At 29.5% G+C, this 17,405-nt stretch overlaps 2 protein-coding genes across 2 annotated transcripts; both read left to right on the top strand.

Annotated features, from left to right (window-relative positions):
- Positions 1 to 7,075: 7,075 nt before the first annotated feature.
- LOC108324118 (3-ketoacyl-CoA synthase 19) lies at positions 7,076 to 8,894 on the top strand. The gene has a single exon (XM_017556949.2). The coding sequence runs from the start codon at positions 7,153 to 7,155 to the stop codon at positions 8,602 to 8,604; it is 1,452 nt and encodes a 483-aa protein (XP_017412438.1). The 5' UTR covers positions 7,076 to 7,152; the 3' UTR covers positions 8,605 to 8,894.
- A 3,565-nt stretch (positions 8,895 to 12,459) lies between these two features.
- LOC108324316 (3-ketoacyl-CoA synthase 19) lies at positions 12,460 to 14,825 on the top strand. Its single transcript, XM_017557244.2, has 2 exons — positions 12,460 to 13,972; positions 14,555 to 14,825. Exon 1 carries the CDS (start codon positions 12,504 to 12,506, stop codon positions 13,947 to 13,949), a length of 1,446 nt encoding a protein of 481 aa, XP_017412733.1. The 5' UTR covers positions 12,460 to 12,503; the 3' UTR covers positions 13,950 to 13,972; positions 14,555 to 14,825.
- Positions 14,826 to 17,405: the final 2,580 nt, after the last annotated feature.

Raw genomic sequence — 17,405 nt, 5'->3', positions numbered from 1 at the left:
AAAGAAATTAAAAAGAAAATCCACCCATATTAAGAAGAAAGACCTTGAAAGAAACATAAAGTAACATACAAAAATTATATATTGTAAGTGTTTATTTTCTATTTATATAATTTTCTTTTAAGTTTGACTTTGTCTTATAGATAAGTTACATGGATCAATTCATGGAATTGAGCTCATTTTTACTTTCTAACAAAATTTAAAGAAATAAATTAATTGCTTAACATAAGTAAAAGTCTATCGAAACTATGAGATTAGCTATTTAATCTTTCTTTATAAAAATCTATTATATTTCCATAAAAAAGATAAATCTTAGTTGACATGACAGAAGTGAAACTTAGTTTTATAAATAAAACATTAGGTTGAAGCGAAACTTAGTTTTATAAATAAAATATTTGGGTTGAATGATTGATATATAAGGTGAACGATTTTTTGATAAGACATGACTAATGTTTAAATTAATCATTAAAAAATGTGGTTGAAAAAGAATAAGAGTTTCAAGTTTTGTAGGAAGAAGGGTGAATTAATACATATGAGATATTATTTTTTAGAATTTGAATACGTTTTAGGAGATTGAAAGTGCCTATAAATTATTTTTAACTTTTAAATGATGCAATGATGCAAGACTATTATTAAATATAATGAAACGTATAAAGTTGGTGAAAATTTTCAATAATTTAAAAAATGTAATAAGATATATAACAGTGATTTATTGATCAAATAATATGAAACTATTCAAAGAAAAAGAAATCTAGTAATGAATGAATAAATTAAAACATAAACCAGTTATGTATGAAAGCAATTATGATTAGAGAGACACGTAAGTTAGAAGTAGTGGAATGCAATGAATGAAGAGACAGAAAATATAAGAAGTGATGGTGATGATGCTTGATGTAAGAGAAAGTTCAAAATGATAATATAATGAAAAAATATTTCAACATAATTTATTTTCTTTTTTTTACAATATTTTACACCGTATTATTTATATTGATATGTTTTAAATTTAATAAAAAGTAATATATGTTATATTAAAATGTTATAAAAAAATTTGTATTATCCTAATATAATGAAGCTTTTGTTACAAACCAAATAGAAAAGAAAAAAAAAATCTTAAACAGATATAATGGAAGCATAATTTCAACTAATTAGTTGAATGTTGTTATCCTCTTTCTATCCATATTTCTCAATTGGCGGCGAACCCTTTTCATTTTTTATGTTTTTAGTACGTACAAATCCATGCAATAATATCTGATATACATCCACATTTCATCACTATAAATTCTTTTTGAATTCATATTGCTAATTTTTTTAAATTAAACTTTTTCTAAAAACACTCTATAATTTATCAAATTATCAATTTTCCCTTTTCTATATATCTTTTTCTATACTAACATGTATTCATCTCATTATTAAAAAGAAAGAATTCACAGCAAAAGGACATAATAATTATTTATTACAAATTGCAATATTAATTATTTGAATAATCTTAGTTATAAATATATGAATTTTACAGTATCCTTCTCCTTCAAATTAACGATTGTTTTTATTTTAAAATGTCTCTTTTACGCTTACTATCAACAAATGTGTATATATAATATATTACACCGTTTTCTTTTTCTTTGATAAAATAAACATTATTCTCTCTTGTATTTCTTTTTAGATTTAAAAGCAGTTCATAAAATTAACTTTGAAAAATTTATTTAGTTCTAGATATGTAACTATATATCACAATTTATCTTTTAATTTTTACCTTTCATAATTTTTTTTTCAACAGCAGTAATAATTTTTTATATTAATTTATATTTATAGAAAAAAAATAGGAGGTTCAATTGGTCTTCTATGATCCACCCGATGTAAGTGACAACACAAATAATTTGTTTTCAATAAAATAATAAAAATCATTTATGATTTATATATCAATCATAATATCTTTTGTACTAACTACAAGTGATATATGGCAATCCCATAAACAAAAAAATTAAACAATAATATTCAATTTAAAAATACAATTTTTTAAATACTTAATGACAAAAAAAAATTACAGAGTAATATAAACATCAAACTCAATTAAACTTTATATATATATATATATGTGTGTGTTATTAAATGTGATTAAATATCTGGAACAAAACTTAGGAAAGATTTGAATGACAATTGATAATGTTGTTCATGATTTCAATGAATTAGCTGCATGTTGCTATCTCCTTTTGAATCCATCCATTTTCTCAACACATAGGTAGCATTTATCAATGCAATTCCTTCATCCAAGTTGTTGCTTATCTTATTCAATCTTTTATTTGGATCATACATACACATTAATTAATTTCTTATAATTTCTTTACCATAATTTAACAATTCCACTATCAACCATTTTTATAGACCTCTCTTGATATAACATGTCACAGTTTGTCTCTTAGCTATCAAATAAATGCTTATATGCCCCAAAATTGACTTCAAAATGCATGCATACCAGTCTTCTATTCAGACTCATAATGCAGCATTCCATTTTTAAGTCTCTTTTTAGGGTTCCTTCCAGCAACTTAAAAGATAAAAAAAAGCTATCATGTTTATCCTTTTTTTTTCATCATGTTTATAACAATGGCTTTAGAGTGCTTACTCAAAAAGAAATTCCCTGTTTTGATGTTCAATTTAAAAAGATATCCGTATTTTAAAATTCACAAATATTTATATTGAATATTTTAAAAAAAAATTATAACTTTTTAAAATAAAAACTAAATAAAATTATAAAAAATATATATATATAACATAAATTAAAATTTAATTTTAATATAATAAAATATAAATTAAATTTTAATTTTAATTCTTTTATCGATAAGTAAATAATTAAACAAATATTAAAATATCTAAATAAATATTAACTACTAATTATCTATAAATAATAAATACTTACGTATTAAATATTTGTCACGAATTTTATCTAAATATTTATAACTCAGTAGAAAAAAAATTATTTTATTAAAAGATAAATTGGGGACCTCTTGAAAAAAATATTTTTTTATATTTTAATAATAAAAATCATATATAAAATTTTAAAATATGGACAGATTTGTGTTAAATTATTAGATTAAATTATCACTTTTTTCAAAATCTATGGTTTGATTGATAATTTTTGTGATATAGATTATATATGGAACTTATTAATAAAAAAAGTATATCAGTATATTTATACCTTTGATTTAAATATATATTTATATATATATATATATATATATATATATATATATATATATATATATATATATATATATATATATATAAAGTTGAAAACGTTAGTGTAGTTGAGAGATTTATGAACCATGTCATACCATCTTATCATCATCTTTATTAAATTCGCATCAGAATAAAGATATTCGTAAAACATTGTTTACTAATTAATATAATTTAGAGAATATCTAGAAGAGTTGCTATCATAATTCCTCTTTTACTTTTTACTTTTCGAAATGAACTCAATGAATTAATGGGAAAAATATTAACTTGGCATAAAACTTTTTTTTAAGTTTTACGTTTTACTTTATACAAACTAATTTTAACTTACAACAAAGTCAAATTTATTTTTTCTTTCTATTTTTTTAAGTGATAAAAAAATTAGTGAAAATGTGTATTTATTATGACCAGGTCTTTGGAAAAAAAAAACTTTTTCTGGCTATTAAGCATTATTTTGCTCTGGTCATGTTTTTAATAAAGTCTGTATGAGCCGTTGGCAAACATTAATTAGATTCATAAATTTTGCTTAAAGCTTTAATACATAAATTAATTTAAGATTAATATTACGACAAAACACGTCGAGATGATGATACTTGCTTGAACATGCCAGACATCATGATACACGATCGAAAAGGAGAATGCCATTTCAGTATATTTTTAACAGATATATTATCTGTTAGTTTGATTGAAATAATTTGAATCTACATTTTTCCTCGATGCAATAACAATATATTAAGAAAATTAAACTTTATCAAATAATATATATATATATATATATATATATATATATATATTTATTAAATAAATAAAAAAAATGTTATGCTTTAAAATTGGACTGGAATGTAGTATACATAAGGATAAACAAAACATTTAAAGAAGAATAGTCTAAGTAAACGAGTTTTAATTGTAATTAATATGGCTAAGAAGTTTTAAACACAGATATCAACATCAACAATTACGTCTTCTTGAGGGCAACGTTGGAGTCATGCTCAATTAATTAATTAAAAGGAAAGCTAATTATTCTTTACATCATGGCCGCTGGTACAGTCCCATGCCAATCAAAGGCTTATGGAATCGTAGATGGTTTATTTTAGAGAAATATTATATCATATGTTTGCTTTAAATTTAAGTAATAAATGAAGAAAAAGTAAAACCTAAAATCAAGAACCAATAGGCAAACTAAGCCAGTTAAGTTTTTATTTCTTATCAACACAATTTCTTTTTTAACAGAATATATAAATACATTCAAATTTTGAAGACAACATAGACATCGCTTTCTAACTTTGTCATCTTGTAATTGTATTTAATACAAACATATTATTTATTGGAGTGATAAGATGATTTAGTTAAAAGGAAAGTAACAGAAAAAAAATTACGAGTTCAATTTTTTTATTAACAAAATATTAGTAACTAATATTTATGGATAAAAAAACATTATATCATTTACATGAATGATACAAACCTAATAATTTAAACCGTTCATTATATTCTTAGCTACATCTAAATTTACAACAATATGTCATCTTTAATACTTTTTAATACATTTTTTTGAATCAACAATGAAGAAATTAAATATTTAACTTAATAGCAATAGGTCATATGTCTCATTCTCAATAAAAGTTGCATAGCTCAATACCAAGAGCTGCTTCAACAATTAAAAAAAATCTTCTCAATAATTAAATTTAATAAACTGTATCGAAACAATATTATACAGCATAATGGCACAGAAAAAATACTTTTTTATATATATATATATATATATATATATACAGCATAATGGCACAGAAAAAATGATCTTTTTGGGTATGTTTTATTCTTGAGAGCATAACATTCTCATGTCCAAGACATTTTTCTTTTTTTACTTCCATAAGAATAGATAGATATTTCATACTTGGGGAGGGTAGATGTTATTTCTACGATAATAGATATTTTAGAAACGTGAAAGTATAAAAAATATACAACAAAGTAGTCTTTTGAATAAATAAAATTACAAATTGACATGTATAATGCACGGTTAAGATAGAAGAATAATTTTACAATAAAATAATAGTAAATAAAATATATCATAATATAATTTATCATTCAATAGTTTAAATTAATAATACATATTTTAAAAAAATAATAATAAAGAAATAGAAGCCCTAAATGGGACTAAGGCTAATGCTTTATTGCACTAGTAATTGTAAAAAAAAAAAGTTCTTATGTAAGGGATTGTAGATATTTACGAATAGCTTCTGCTTTGTTTTTTCAATTATTTTTGGTAGTTAAGATGTCAAGCAAATGCCATCTGATATGATAGCAATTAAAACAAAACATTTAAATAAAATAACTCCAGATCCATGAGACTGTGATTCATGCTCCTCTGATGACGTTAAAGTTTAAGTTGAGAACAACGTTTACAGAAAAAAATCAAGAAATTAATTAAGCCACTCCATTGGTTTCAAAATATTATAATTGAATGCAAAAGAATACAAAATGTACAATGACACCATGTACTAATAATACACACATATATAGTAAACTGGTAGCGGAACTTTATTTAATCTATGCATGGGCTAGTTGATTGAGATACCATAAATATGGAAAAAAAAATTAGGAAAATATTCTTTGACACACCTAAATATTTTACATTCATTTTATACTATTCTTATTTACCTTTTATTTTCTTTTTTCTTGAAAAAATATAAAACTTCACATTTTTTAGACCATTTTATCCTTATATCATGTGTCAAATGAATATAAAAGTGTGTCATAATACCATTTCTCAACAAAATATTGACAGATATTATATAGTACACATATTATTTTTTTTCACTAATTCATTATTTATTTACGTATTTTAAATTTAATAAAAAAATAATAAGTGTGTTTTGTCAAAATATTATAAAAAAAATATATCATTTTCATATATATATATATATATATATATATATATATATATATATATATATATATATGTAAAAATGAGTTGTAACCCGTAAATCAACCTAGTTCACCACGGGTTTGAACTGGGTTGAGTTTAAAAAAAATTTAATTTTTGTTTGTCTTTTGTGCTTGTTTTTGAATTACACTTGAATTGTATGATTTTTTTTATTTTGAATTGTTTTTGAAGTTTAACGAGTGAGTGAAATTTATTTAAATTTGAATTAAAAGAATTATAACTTTTTTTTATTCTAAAAAAAACTTATAAGCAAGTGAACTAGTGAGCCAATCTGTTTAATCCACCATCAATCCGTAATGGGTCGAGTCAGATTCAAATTTTTTTAGCTCAAGTGAGTTGGGTTCACTCGTGATGGATACTGAGTTGAGCCGGTTAATCGTTCTGACATTACATTCGAGTCTTAGTCATTAAAGTTTCTCAACTCCATTGGGGATGTTAGTTGAGTTCTGAAATAAACATGGAAGATGAAGTTTTCAAATGGAGTTCTGGTTTCGCTCTTCTTCGCAAGCTGGTTGGTCCACACCGTATTTATTAACTTTGACCTACTCCAACGAGATTCCTGTTTATCCAGCATCAATCATAACTGGCCGAAAAAGGGTTTGAAATTTTGCAGCGTCATTTCATGAATGAAAAGTAAATGGAAAACACCAGGGATCACTCACCACAACTCACACTCTACAGTGTTACTATTATTTATTTATTTATATTTACTCAAAGTGATGAAATTTTTTATTTTATTTTTGAGAATGAGAGAGAGACACTTAATCACAGTCAATATCGACTGGTTAAGAGTTGTCTGTAGGGCACATCCTTACCTTTTCTCAGGCAACTTGTCAAACTGGGTGACGCTCAATTTGCACATCGACGTTACATAACTGCCTCTCTCTGTGTATATATATATACACATGTCTTTGCACTTTCAACATCCACAATTACAAACATATATCCTCCTCCTCCCCTTATCCCTAGCTTCTTTGCTATAGCTAGAGATGAATTTTTTTTTCTTGTTTCTCCTTCCCTTCTTATTATACTCTTTCTTTTCCCTTTTCAAGTTGATTCTTCAACGTAGAGGCCAATCATGTTACATGTTGGCCTATGAGTGCTTTATGCCTCCAGAAGACACCAAACTCAACACTGACTCCGCCACAAAGATTGTCCTACGAAACAGAAAGCTGAGGTTGGAAGAGTTGAGGTTTCTCCTCAAAACCATTGTCAGTTCGGGGATTGGGGAGAACACTTACTGCCCCAGAACCGTTCTTGAAGGGAGAGAAGAGTGTCCATCTCTTAAAGAGACGTACGAGGAAATAGACGAGATCATGTTCGACACACTCGACAACCTCTTCAAGAAGACGGCTATTTCACCCTCCGAGATAGACATCCTCGTAGTCAACGTGTCCTTGTTCTCGCCGGCACCTTCTCTCACAGCACGTATCATAAACAGGTACAAAATGAGAGAAAACGTCAAGGCTTTCAATCTTGCAGGAATGGGGTGTAGTGCAAGTGTCGTCGCTATTGATGTGGTGCAGCAACTCTTCAAGACTTACAAGAACTCTGTCGGGGTTGTTGTGAGCACTGAGGATCTTGGTGCACATTGGTACTGTGGAACGGACAAGAAAATGATGCTTTCTAACTGCCTCTTTCGCTCTGGTGGCTGCTCTGTGATGTTGACAAACAAGCCTTCTCTGAAGGACCGTGCAATATTGAAACTGAAGCACATGGAGAGGACCCAGTACGGTGCTGATGACGAGGCTTACAACTGCTGCATACAGGTGGAAGATGAGCAAGGGTACTCGGGTTTTCGCCTCACAAAGAGTCTTGTCAAGAGTGCCGCTCAAGCCTTGACGGTGAACCTTCAAGCGATGGCACCCAAGATTCTGCCAGTGTGGGAAATGTTAAGGTTCCTTTTTGCCTCTGTAAGGTACAGTGGGATGAAGAAAAGGGAAATGGTACCCTTTTTCACTGGGCTGGTTCTTGGAAGGAACAAGATGAAAAAGACAAAAGTTAATCTGTTGGGAGGGGGGTTGAATTTCAAGACAGGAATAGAGCACTTTTGTGTGCATCCTGGAGGGAGGGCAGTTATTGACGGGGTTGGCAAGGGTTTTAGGCTCACTGAATATGACCTAGAACCTGCAAGGATGGCACTTCACCGATGGGGGAACACTTCTGCTGGTGGTCTTTGGTACGTTTTGGGTTACATGGAGGCGAAGAAGAGGCTGAAGAAGGGTGATAGGATCCTGATGATTAGCCTTGGAGCTGGGTTCAAGTGCAACAACTGTGTTTGGGAGGTGATGAAGGACTTGTCTGATACCAATGTGTGGAAGGACTGCATAGAAAGTTACCCTCCAGAGAACCTGAGTAACCCTTTCAAGGATAAGTATGATTGGATCAATGAAGATTATCTTAGCTTTGTGAGGTTGGATTTTAGCAGGATGGTCCTTTAGGTGGGGTACAGAGGGAGAGGTACAGTTCAGTAAAATAAGAAGAGAAAGGAAAAGAAATATAAACTCTATATCAAACTATACAGGTTAATTATTCAGTTAGAAGTTGTGGAATATGCGATGATGTTAATTTCCAGGTTTGAAAGTATTTTATTCTGGTTCATGTTTAAACACAAAGATCCATATAATTAGTCAGAGGAAGAACAAGTGTAGATTTGATTTGTTGAGAGAAACTTGATGACAAACATGTACTATTGTTGTGCTATTTATGAAATAAAGTTTCATGTTATTAATGTGGTGTGGTTTTATTCACAACTGGTGAATGGCATCTCTGTTAAGATCTAGAAAACATTAAACAAATATAACTTCGTCGAAGATGTCAATCAGAAACACTTTCATGAATACATCCTAATTCTATATCTTCTCAGTGGCAGAAAAAACAAAATCAAATAATGGAATATATATATATATATATAACTCCAAGTCTACATCTAATGTACTTAAAAGCTGATTGATACAAGATATGGACATACGTCTCTGATTGCCTATTTTATAAGCTTATAATTATCTTATGCTCTATTAAACATAGCAAACTTACCGATGTTATGTTGTTTCAATTCACATCGTCAAATTTTATAAATAAAATCTCAAATTTTAATACAGTGAATAAAAGAACAGATTGAAAGCGAAGATCTGTTGAAATTAATTATTTAGTGCTATACACTAACAGAAAGAAAAATCAGTGGCTAAAAATACTGTTCTTAGACTAAATGCAACTGAAAATATCTTATTTTATCCCATCTTTTGCGGCCCAATGTCTCTATAAAAGTATAAATAAGATAAATTCACTATTATTAATTGATACAAGTTAATTAGGAAATAGTAAAAAATAAAGAGCTGAAGATTATAGATAAATATAAAAATAAAAATAAAAAGATAAAATTAAAAATTAAAGACAAAGATGATAATATAAATAAATAAATAAAAAATAAACCAAACTCTAAATTAAAAAAGGTTGTTGAACAATATTTACACATGTATTGTACATGTACGTATATTTTAATAAACTGTACAGATTGAAGAAACTGTTCAGCTAAACTTTTGTGGAGCATAGCATTAATGACAGAAGGATTTATCTCATATCTAACTTTTTATCTTGCTTTCCTGTGAAAATCATGACTCATCATCTATAAATATTCTAAAGGATGCATAGGTAATATTCTGGAGAGACAGAACAGTCCTGTAATATTGAGATGGAGAATATATAACAGTGATGAAATATATAGATATATATAATCAAATTTCCTTTTGCTTCAAAATTACATCGATAAATATAAAAATTAGATTAAGTTTTTCTATTGAAGTAATATCGTGTATTATTAAAGAATGAATGTAACCTTTGTAATATCTCTCAAAGAATCCACCTGTATTTTCTGAATATTATAGTTTGCTGAATATTGCAGAAAAAAAATTCTTAAACAGATAGAATACAAACATAATTTCAACTGATTAGTTGAATGTTGCTGTGCCTTTTTCTGACTCCATCGTTTTCCCAATTGGCTGCTGTGAACCTTTTTTTTTTTCTTTTTCATTTTTCTGTTCATTTTAGGTTTTGGTACTACATATTCCATGCAATATATAATATACATGCACATGTCATCCTTATATATCATATTGTTAGAATTTTTTAACCTAAATCTTTCTTAAGATATTGTATCATTTATCACATTATATATCACTCCTTTGTTTTGATATTTTTCCTCCTCAACATATATTAATTTCACAACTTAAAAGAATGAATTGACAACAAAATTATTTGTTACAAATTGAAATATTAATTTTTTGAGTAATCTTGTTTTTTGAATATATGAACGTTTTCTTTTTCAAATTAATGATTGTTTTTTTAAATATCTTTTTTTACGCTACTATACTCAAAGTATTGTACCATATGAGAGATGATATCATATGGTTACTGTGGTATTTCCAACGAGTTCTTCCTTCATTTTTATTTTATGTTGGTGGTGTGTTAAGTAACTGTCCTTTTTCTGATTTCGATTTCTAAACCAAATTAATGAGAAAGGAAACCTAAATTGTCAGTATATGATTGCTATAGACAAATAATTTTCATTTTGCGCTGTCATGTGTCATTTTCTACAACCCATTGTTATGAATTAATATAGACTCACTGATCATAAAATTTAGGTGCGGTATAAAGATCTAAATATATTAGTTACACTTTTAATTTGTCTCTTTATTAGTTACCATGTCCGTAACGTAACATTCTCTTAAATCTAATAAACTTTATACATTTACATACATCATTTATTACAAAGCACACTAATTAGGTATAACTAGCCAGCAGTAACAATTCACATTAATTGATTTCTTATATTTCTTTACCATAAATTAACAATTGAAGTATGAAAGAGGTGTATAGAAGTGTCTTAGTATAACATGTCACAATTTGTCTCTTGGCTATCAAATAAATAATCCTTATATAGCTCAGATTTGATTTCAAAGGCATGCGTATCGTGTTGTAATGCAACTTTATAATCATGACTACGATTAGCATTCCATTTTTAAGATTTAGCTGCTATTTGTAGGGTTCCTTTCAGCAACTGAAGGTAAAATAATTCATCGTGTTTATCCTTTTATATCATCTTGTGTATCTTTTCAGCCAATTCCTTCCTTTCTCTGATCCTAACAATCGCACACTATTGTTATAACAATGTCTTGAGAGGAACATGGGGAAGTTATGAACTATCATCTGCCTACATATCATTCAATCAATATCTGATGGTTACGTTTTACTTCCCTTGCAATATATGTTTCATCTGCTGCTGCTGTAATAACAAAGGAATAAACATTGCTGATGTATGGTTTCTCAGAGTAGCTAGTATCAATGGTAAATGCTTTCTGTATCTAATTTTTATCAAGAGGTTTTTATTTAGTGAAGTTGAACCACTTTCAGGAATCCTATATTACATTTATTTATTATTGTGGATAAAAAAAAATGTAACTTTGGATTACAGACTTACAAAACCGACTTCTAACATATTTCTCATGTTCATAAAACTAAATATCAATAAATCATTTGATAATGAAACAATAATGAATGAAATAATAAATACATTAGAATTTAATTTATAACTCTCGTATCAAGAAAAAAACTTTAAAAATAATTAACTTTACAAAATTGACGTATAATATGAAATTCGCGTCCACTCTATATTGTGAATTATCACTCTAGTCAAAGTGTGACTTTGAACAAAGGTTACTCTTTATTTTAAAAACATAAATTATGAAAATACATATTTTCATTTTCTTATACCTATTTAAGACTATTTAAAATTAATATATCTCAATTTATTTTATATTTTAAAATAAAAATTTACTCTTTTAAAATTATTTTATTCTTATAATATAAATGAATATGAATATAAATGTGTACATTACTTTTCATTTTTATCCGACATAGATCATAAGTGGTCGAAGAAGGGTTAGAAATTTCGCTGTGTCAATTGGAAAATGAAAGTAAACTGAGATCGGGGATCAGTCACAAGCCAGATTATTTATTTGTTTATTTCCTCCCTTCTCACGCAACTTGACAAAGTGAATGAATTTAGTAAGTGAGTTTATCATGACAAACTCAATCAAACTCCCTAGTTCCTAAAACTAATGAGAGTTTATCTCTAATTAAATAAAATTTATTAATAGTATATAAATGCATCCAATTTATATATTTATATATTACAATTCAATGTTATTTGAAGTTAAAAGTGGAATCTTGAAAAGTGAAGCTCATCTTAGCATGTTAACATTGCATAACTGCCTATGTGTATATATATGCTCATGCATTTGCACTCATCCCCATATCCCTAGCTTCTTTGATATACCTAAAGATGGATGTTTTCTTCTTATTTATCCTTCCCTTCTTATTATACTCTTTCTTTTCCCTTTTCAAGTTGATTCTTCAACGTAGAAGCCAAGCATGTTACATGTTGGCCTACGAGTGCTTTATGCCTCCAGAAGACACCAAACTCAACACGGTCTCCGCCACAAAGATTGTCCTACGAAACACAAAACTGAGGTTGGAGGAGTTGAGGTTTCTCCTCAAAACCATTGTCGGTTCGGGGATTGGGGAGAACACTTACTGCTCCAGAACCATTCTTGAAGGGAGAGAGGAGTGTCCATCTCTTAAGGACACGTACGAGGAAATAGACGAGATCATGTTCGACACACTCGACAACCTCTTCAAGAAGACGGCTATTTCACCCTCCGAGATAGACATCCTCGTAGTCAACGTGTCCTTGTTCTCGCCGGCACCTTCTCTCACAGCACGTGTCATAAACAGGTACAAAATGAGAGAAAACGTCAAAGCTTTCAATCTTACAGGAATGGGGTGCAGTGCAAGTGTCATCGCTATTGATGTGGTGCAGCAACTCTTCAAGACTTACAAGAACTCTGTCGGAATTGTTGTGAGCACTCAGGATATTGGTGCACATTGGTACTGTGGCACGGACAAGAAAATGATGTTTTCTAATTGCCTCTTTCGCTCTGGTGGCTGCACTGTGATGTTGACAAACAAAGGTTCTCTGAAGGGCCGTTCAATATTGAAACTGAAGCACGTCGAGAGGACCCAGTACAGTGCCGATGACGACGCTTACAACTGCTGCATACATATGGAAGATGAGCAGGGGTATTTGGGTCATCGCGTCACCAAGAGTCTTGTCAAGAAGAGTGCTACTCAAGCCTTTACGGTGAACCTTCAAGCGACGGCTCTTAAGATTCTGCCAGTGTGGGAAATGATAAGGTTCTTTTTTGTCTCTGTATGGTGTAGTGGGATGAAGAAGAGGGAGATGGTAGCCATTTTGGTTGGGCTGATACTTGGCAAGAAAAAGACGAATGATAATGTGTTGGGAGGGGGATTGAATTTGAAGACAGGGATAGAGCACTTTTGTGTGCATCCTGGAGTGAGGGCAATTATTGATGGGATTGGCAAGGGTTTTAGGCTCACTGAATATGACCTAGAGCCTTCGAGGATGACACTTCACCGTTGGGGGAACACTTCTTCCAGTGGAATTTGGTACGTTTTAGGTTACATGGAGGCGAAGAAGAGGCTGAAGAAGGGTGATAGCATCCTGGTGATTAGTCTTGGAGCTGGGTTTAAGTGCAACAGCTGTGTTTGGGAGGTGACGAGGGACTTGTATGATACCAATGTGTGGAAGGATTGCATAGAAAGTTACCCTCCAGAGAACCTGAGTAACCCTTTCAAGGATAAGTATGATTGGATCAATGAAGATTATCTTAGCTTTGTGAGGTTGGATTTAAGCAGGATTTTCATTTAGGTGGGGTACAGCCAGAGGGAGAGGTATAGTTCAGTAAAACTCTTTATATCAAACTATACAGGTTAATTATTTAATTAGAAGTTATGGAATATGTGATTATGTTAATTTGCAGCTTTTAAAGTATTGATTCTCGTTAGAGAAGGAACAGAGTGTAGAGTTGATTTGTTGAGAGAAAGTTGAGAAGAAATTTACATTTTCTGTTGAGTTTTATTTTATGTGTTATTCCTCTGCTCGGTTTGAGAAGCATGTGTACTATTGAGTTCGGTTTCTATGCTATATAAAGTGTACTCAGCTTATGCTGGGGTAATAAGCTTTGTCGCTTTTATGGTATTACAGGAGGAATTTTGAACAAAATCAGACCTAGTCTAAAATATCTTGGTCCATCTGTGCACATTCCTTCAATAATTGTTGTGGATGTGAGGAATCTAGATATTAAAGATAGAATATTCATGAGACATGGAGGATACTGTTATAATTATTGTTGTTTCTCTTGTGTAGTATATATGATAATGTCTCACTCATGTCTGTTCTGGAAAAGTATACGCGCATAAAACCAAAAAGGAATCTTATCTAATGATTAATCAGTTTTCTATCTTCTTCTGCAGGTAAGGAAATCGTATACTATCTGTGCCTGCGAGATTGGTGACGATATACAGAGAACCATGGAGGCCGCCGATGGCGTGGCGGCCAAAACCCTCGGCGGACCCGGCCATAGCCCTCAAATTGGAATCGACGTCGCCGTACGGTAGCATCTGAATCCCCGCCATTGAAATTTCACCGTTCAATTCCACCTTTTCACTTTTCCTCAGCCTCTCTAAATCAAACTAACAAATTCAATATTTTAACATTTAAATAACAAAACTACGTTTTGGATTACAGATTGTGCTTAATCATAACAAAATTACGTTTTCAGTAATTAATATATTATGATAATTCATAAAATTAACTACGCGGATTCAATAATACACAAAAGGCTTAGTTCTTCTTTTGGTTATAGAAGAAGGTTGAAAGTGGTCATACGTCCCCATATAAAAATGGGTCAAGTTAATTCTTTTTGTTGTGTAAAATTAAAATTGAGACAAAATAAATTTATTATATGGTAATATTTTGACAGAGCTTAAAAAAAGAAGGGTTAGGGTCTGGGTTCGATCCCTGAGGTGAGGAAAATGGTTGTGGCGAGATAGGAATGACTCCTTCCCAAGGACGAAATAACATGAATCAAATTTGGAGTTCTTTAATTGATTACGAATTGTATATCTATAATCAATTTCAATCCATTGTTCCCTTATTCGTTCTTAAGGTTCATAGTCCTTTAACTCTTATTATAGTGGTTGACAATGGCTTGTGAAAGTGATACCACTTTCTTTACTTCTTGAAACAGTGGTTTACACAGGTTGAATGATACAAGCAGGAAGTAAGGAAGAATGATTATAGTTTGATTAAAAAAACGAAATTAAAACTCAATAAAATATTTCCTTTTATAATATCTGAAAATTTTGATTATATTCGTTAAGAAACCCTAATTTGGGAAAAACCCAATTTTGGAAGGAAAATCCCCAATTAACAAATGTCCTTCTTCTTTTTTGGTGTCGCCGTGGAGGAACCTCAATCAAAAACCCTTATTCTAAATTAGAAAAACCCTAAATTGGGAAATCCCCAATTTGTTTTTCGCATTCTGTTTCTCGCTAGTTTTTCTCTCACGTGGGTCTCGAAACCCCTAGTCATGGCCGTTTGCTTTTGTGCACCACCATTGAGGTGAGGAAAGTGGTTGGAGCGAGATATGAATCACAAAAATATACCAAGAAAAGTACCGACTTCAACTATGCTCTTGAAATTTTCCTTCAACGAACCACTACGATCCCAATTTCAACACCACTTTCACCAAATTTTTCAACCCCAAATTGATTGATTCTAACCTTAATCTCTTTTTTTAACCCTCTCTTAAAACATTTCCACATCATTAACTTTAATTTTAAAAATTCAAAATTGACACGTCATTTTACCACAGAGTGTCACGCAATGAGAAGAAGTGGACAACTCAATAAGTTTTGGTCAGGGGACAACTGCATGGTTAGATTTTTAACACCTTAAGAAAAAAGGACTAACTTAAACCGTTTTTTAAAAAAATGAAATATTAGTAAACTCTTTTTAAAACATAAAACTACTTAGAACAATCGCCCTTATTTTAAAGATCAAAATAGGTTTTAAGCCTACAAAAGATTTATACTATAACTTCGGTTTTTTTCTTAAAACAAACAACATCATTATTTGTAAGGCCTGATTAAACATTTTATTAATGAAAATTAAAATGAATAACCAAATAATAAAATTAAAAAAAATTAGGGTCCTCTTTGTTGTCCCTTTATCTTCTCATTAGATCATAATTTGACAGTGGAACCCAATCTCTTAATCCAAGCGAAATTTTATTCATGTATATATTTTTCACAACATAATATTTTATTTTTTTCAACTTTCTTTCTGTTTAATCTCTTTTACATTGATATCTGATTTTTATTTTTTTTTAATTACAGAGAAACTCTAAGTCTAGGAAGAAAAATCAAATAAAAAACCAGTAAAATAAATATGTATGAATTTTCTTTCATTAAATGCTTGGGATATAGCAGCCTAATCTTGTATAGCACCACAAGCATTTAAAACAATGAAAGTAATCAATAGTTATCTAAATCAATTAATGGATATTTTCCTTAACATTGGTGGTGAAAACAGCAATCAAGTTAATTAAAATGGAAACAAATTGGTACCTTGCACAAACCCACTATACCTAATTTGGTGGGTTGTGTAACTAAAATTTAACTCAACTAAAGTTATTTTACTAGAAAAAATATTTAGAACCTCAAATTCAAATAATTAATTTTATAAAGTATTTCAATTTATAGTAACTTTTTGTACCTTTTTTTCATTAATTTGTGGTTTTGTAACAATAAAATAAAAGCCTTTTAGAGCCTTGAAGAAACCCATTTATATATTTTAAAAATTTTATAATAATACACAATCATTCATGCATTAATTTTAGTATTTTCTAATCTCCCTTTATTAATTAGTCTTGCTTCTATGGTCCATGATAATTGAGTGATGTTTAGAATGATGGGGAACGTTAACGGCATTTCTTTTTTTAACGTTTTTTTTTTGCTTTTTATTATTCTTGATTATATTTACTTTAATTTTAAAAAATATACTAAATTACTATAAAATTACATTTGATATTTCTTTTTTAACAACTACCATGATTGTATAAAAGAAAACTGTCTTTCCTTAGTTCCGCATTGTAATGTTTAAGATAATGAAAATGTGACATATATATATAAATTTCATATATTATTCACTTTTTTTAGATTTAGATATTCGTTTTATTGTATGCAACATGTTAGGTTCAGTTATATTGTAATGTTTGAGTACTGCATAGGTTATAGCCTTCTAGATTTATTGGGTAAGGGT

This window comes from Vigna angularis, chromosome 3 (genome assembly GCF_016808095.1).
Source record: "Vigna angularis cultivar LongXiaoDou No.4 chromosome 3, ASM1680809v1, whole genome shotgun sequence".
Classification (NCBI taxonomy): domain Eukaryota; kingdom Viridiplantae; phylum Streptophyta; class Magnoliopsida; order Fabales; family Fabaceae; genus Vigna; species Vigna angularis.
This window is presented reverse-complemented; position numbering and strand designations above follow the sequence as displayed.

Coding starts and splice junctions, on each gene's coding strand:
- LOC108324118 (XM_017556949.2), top strand. CDS start 7,153: ATGAATTTTTTTTTCTTGTTTCTCCTTCCCTTCTTATTATACTCTTTC.
- LOC108324316 (XM_017557244.2), top strand. CDS start 12,504: ATGGATGTTTTCTTCTTATTTATCCTTCCCTTCTTATTATACTCTTTC.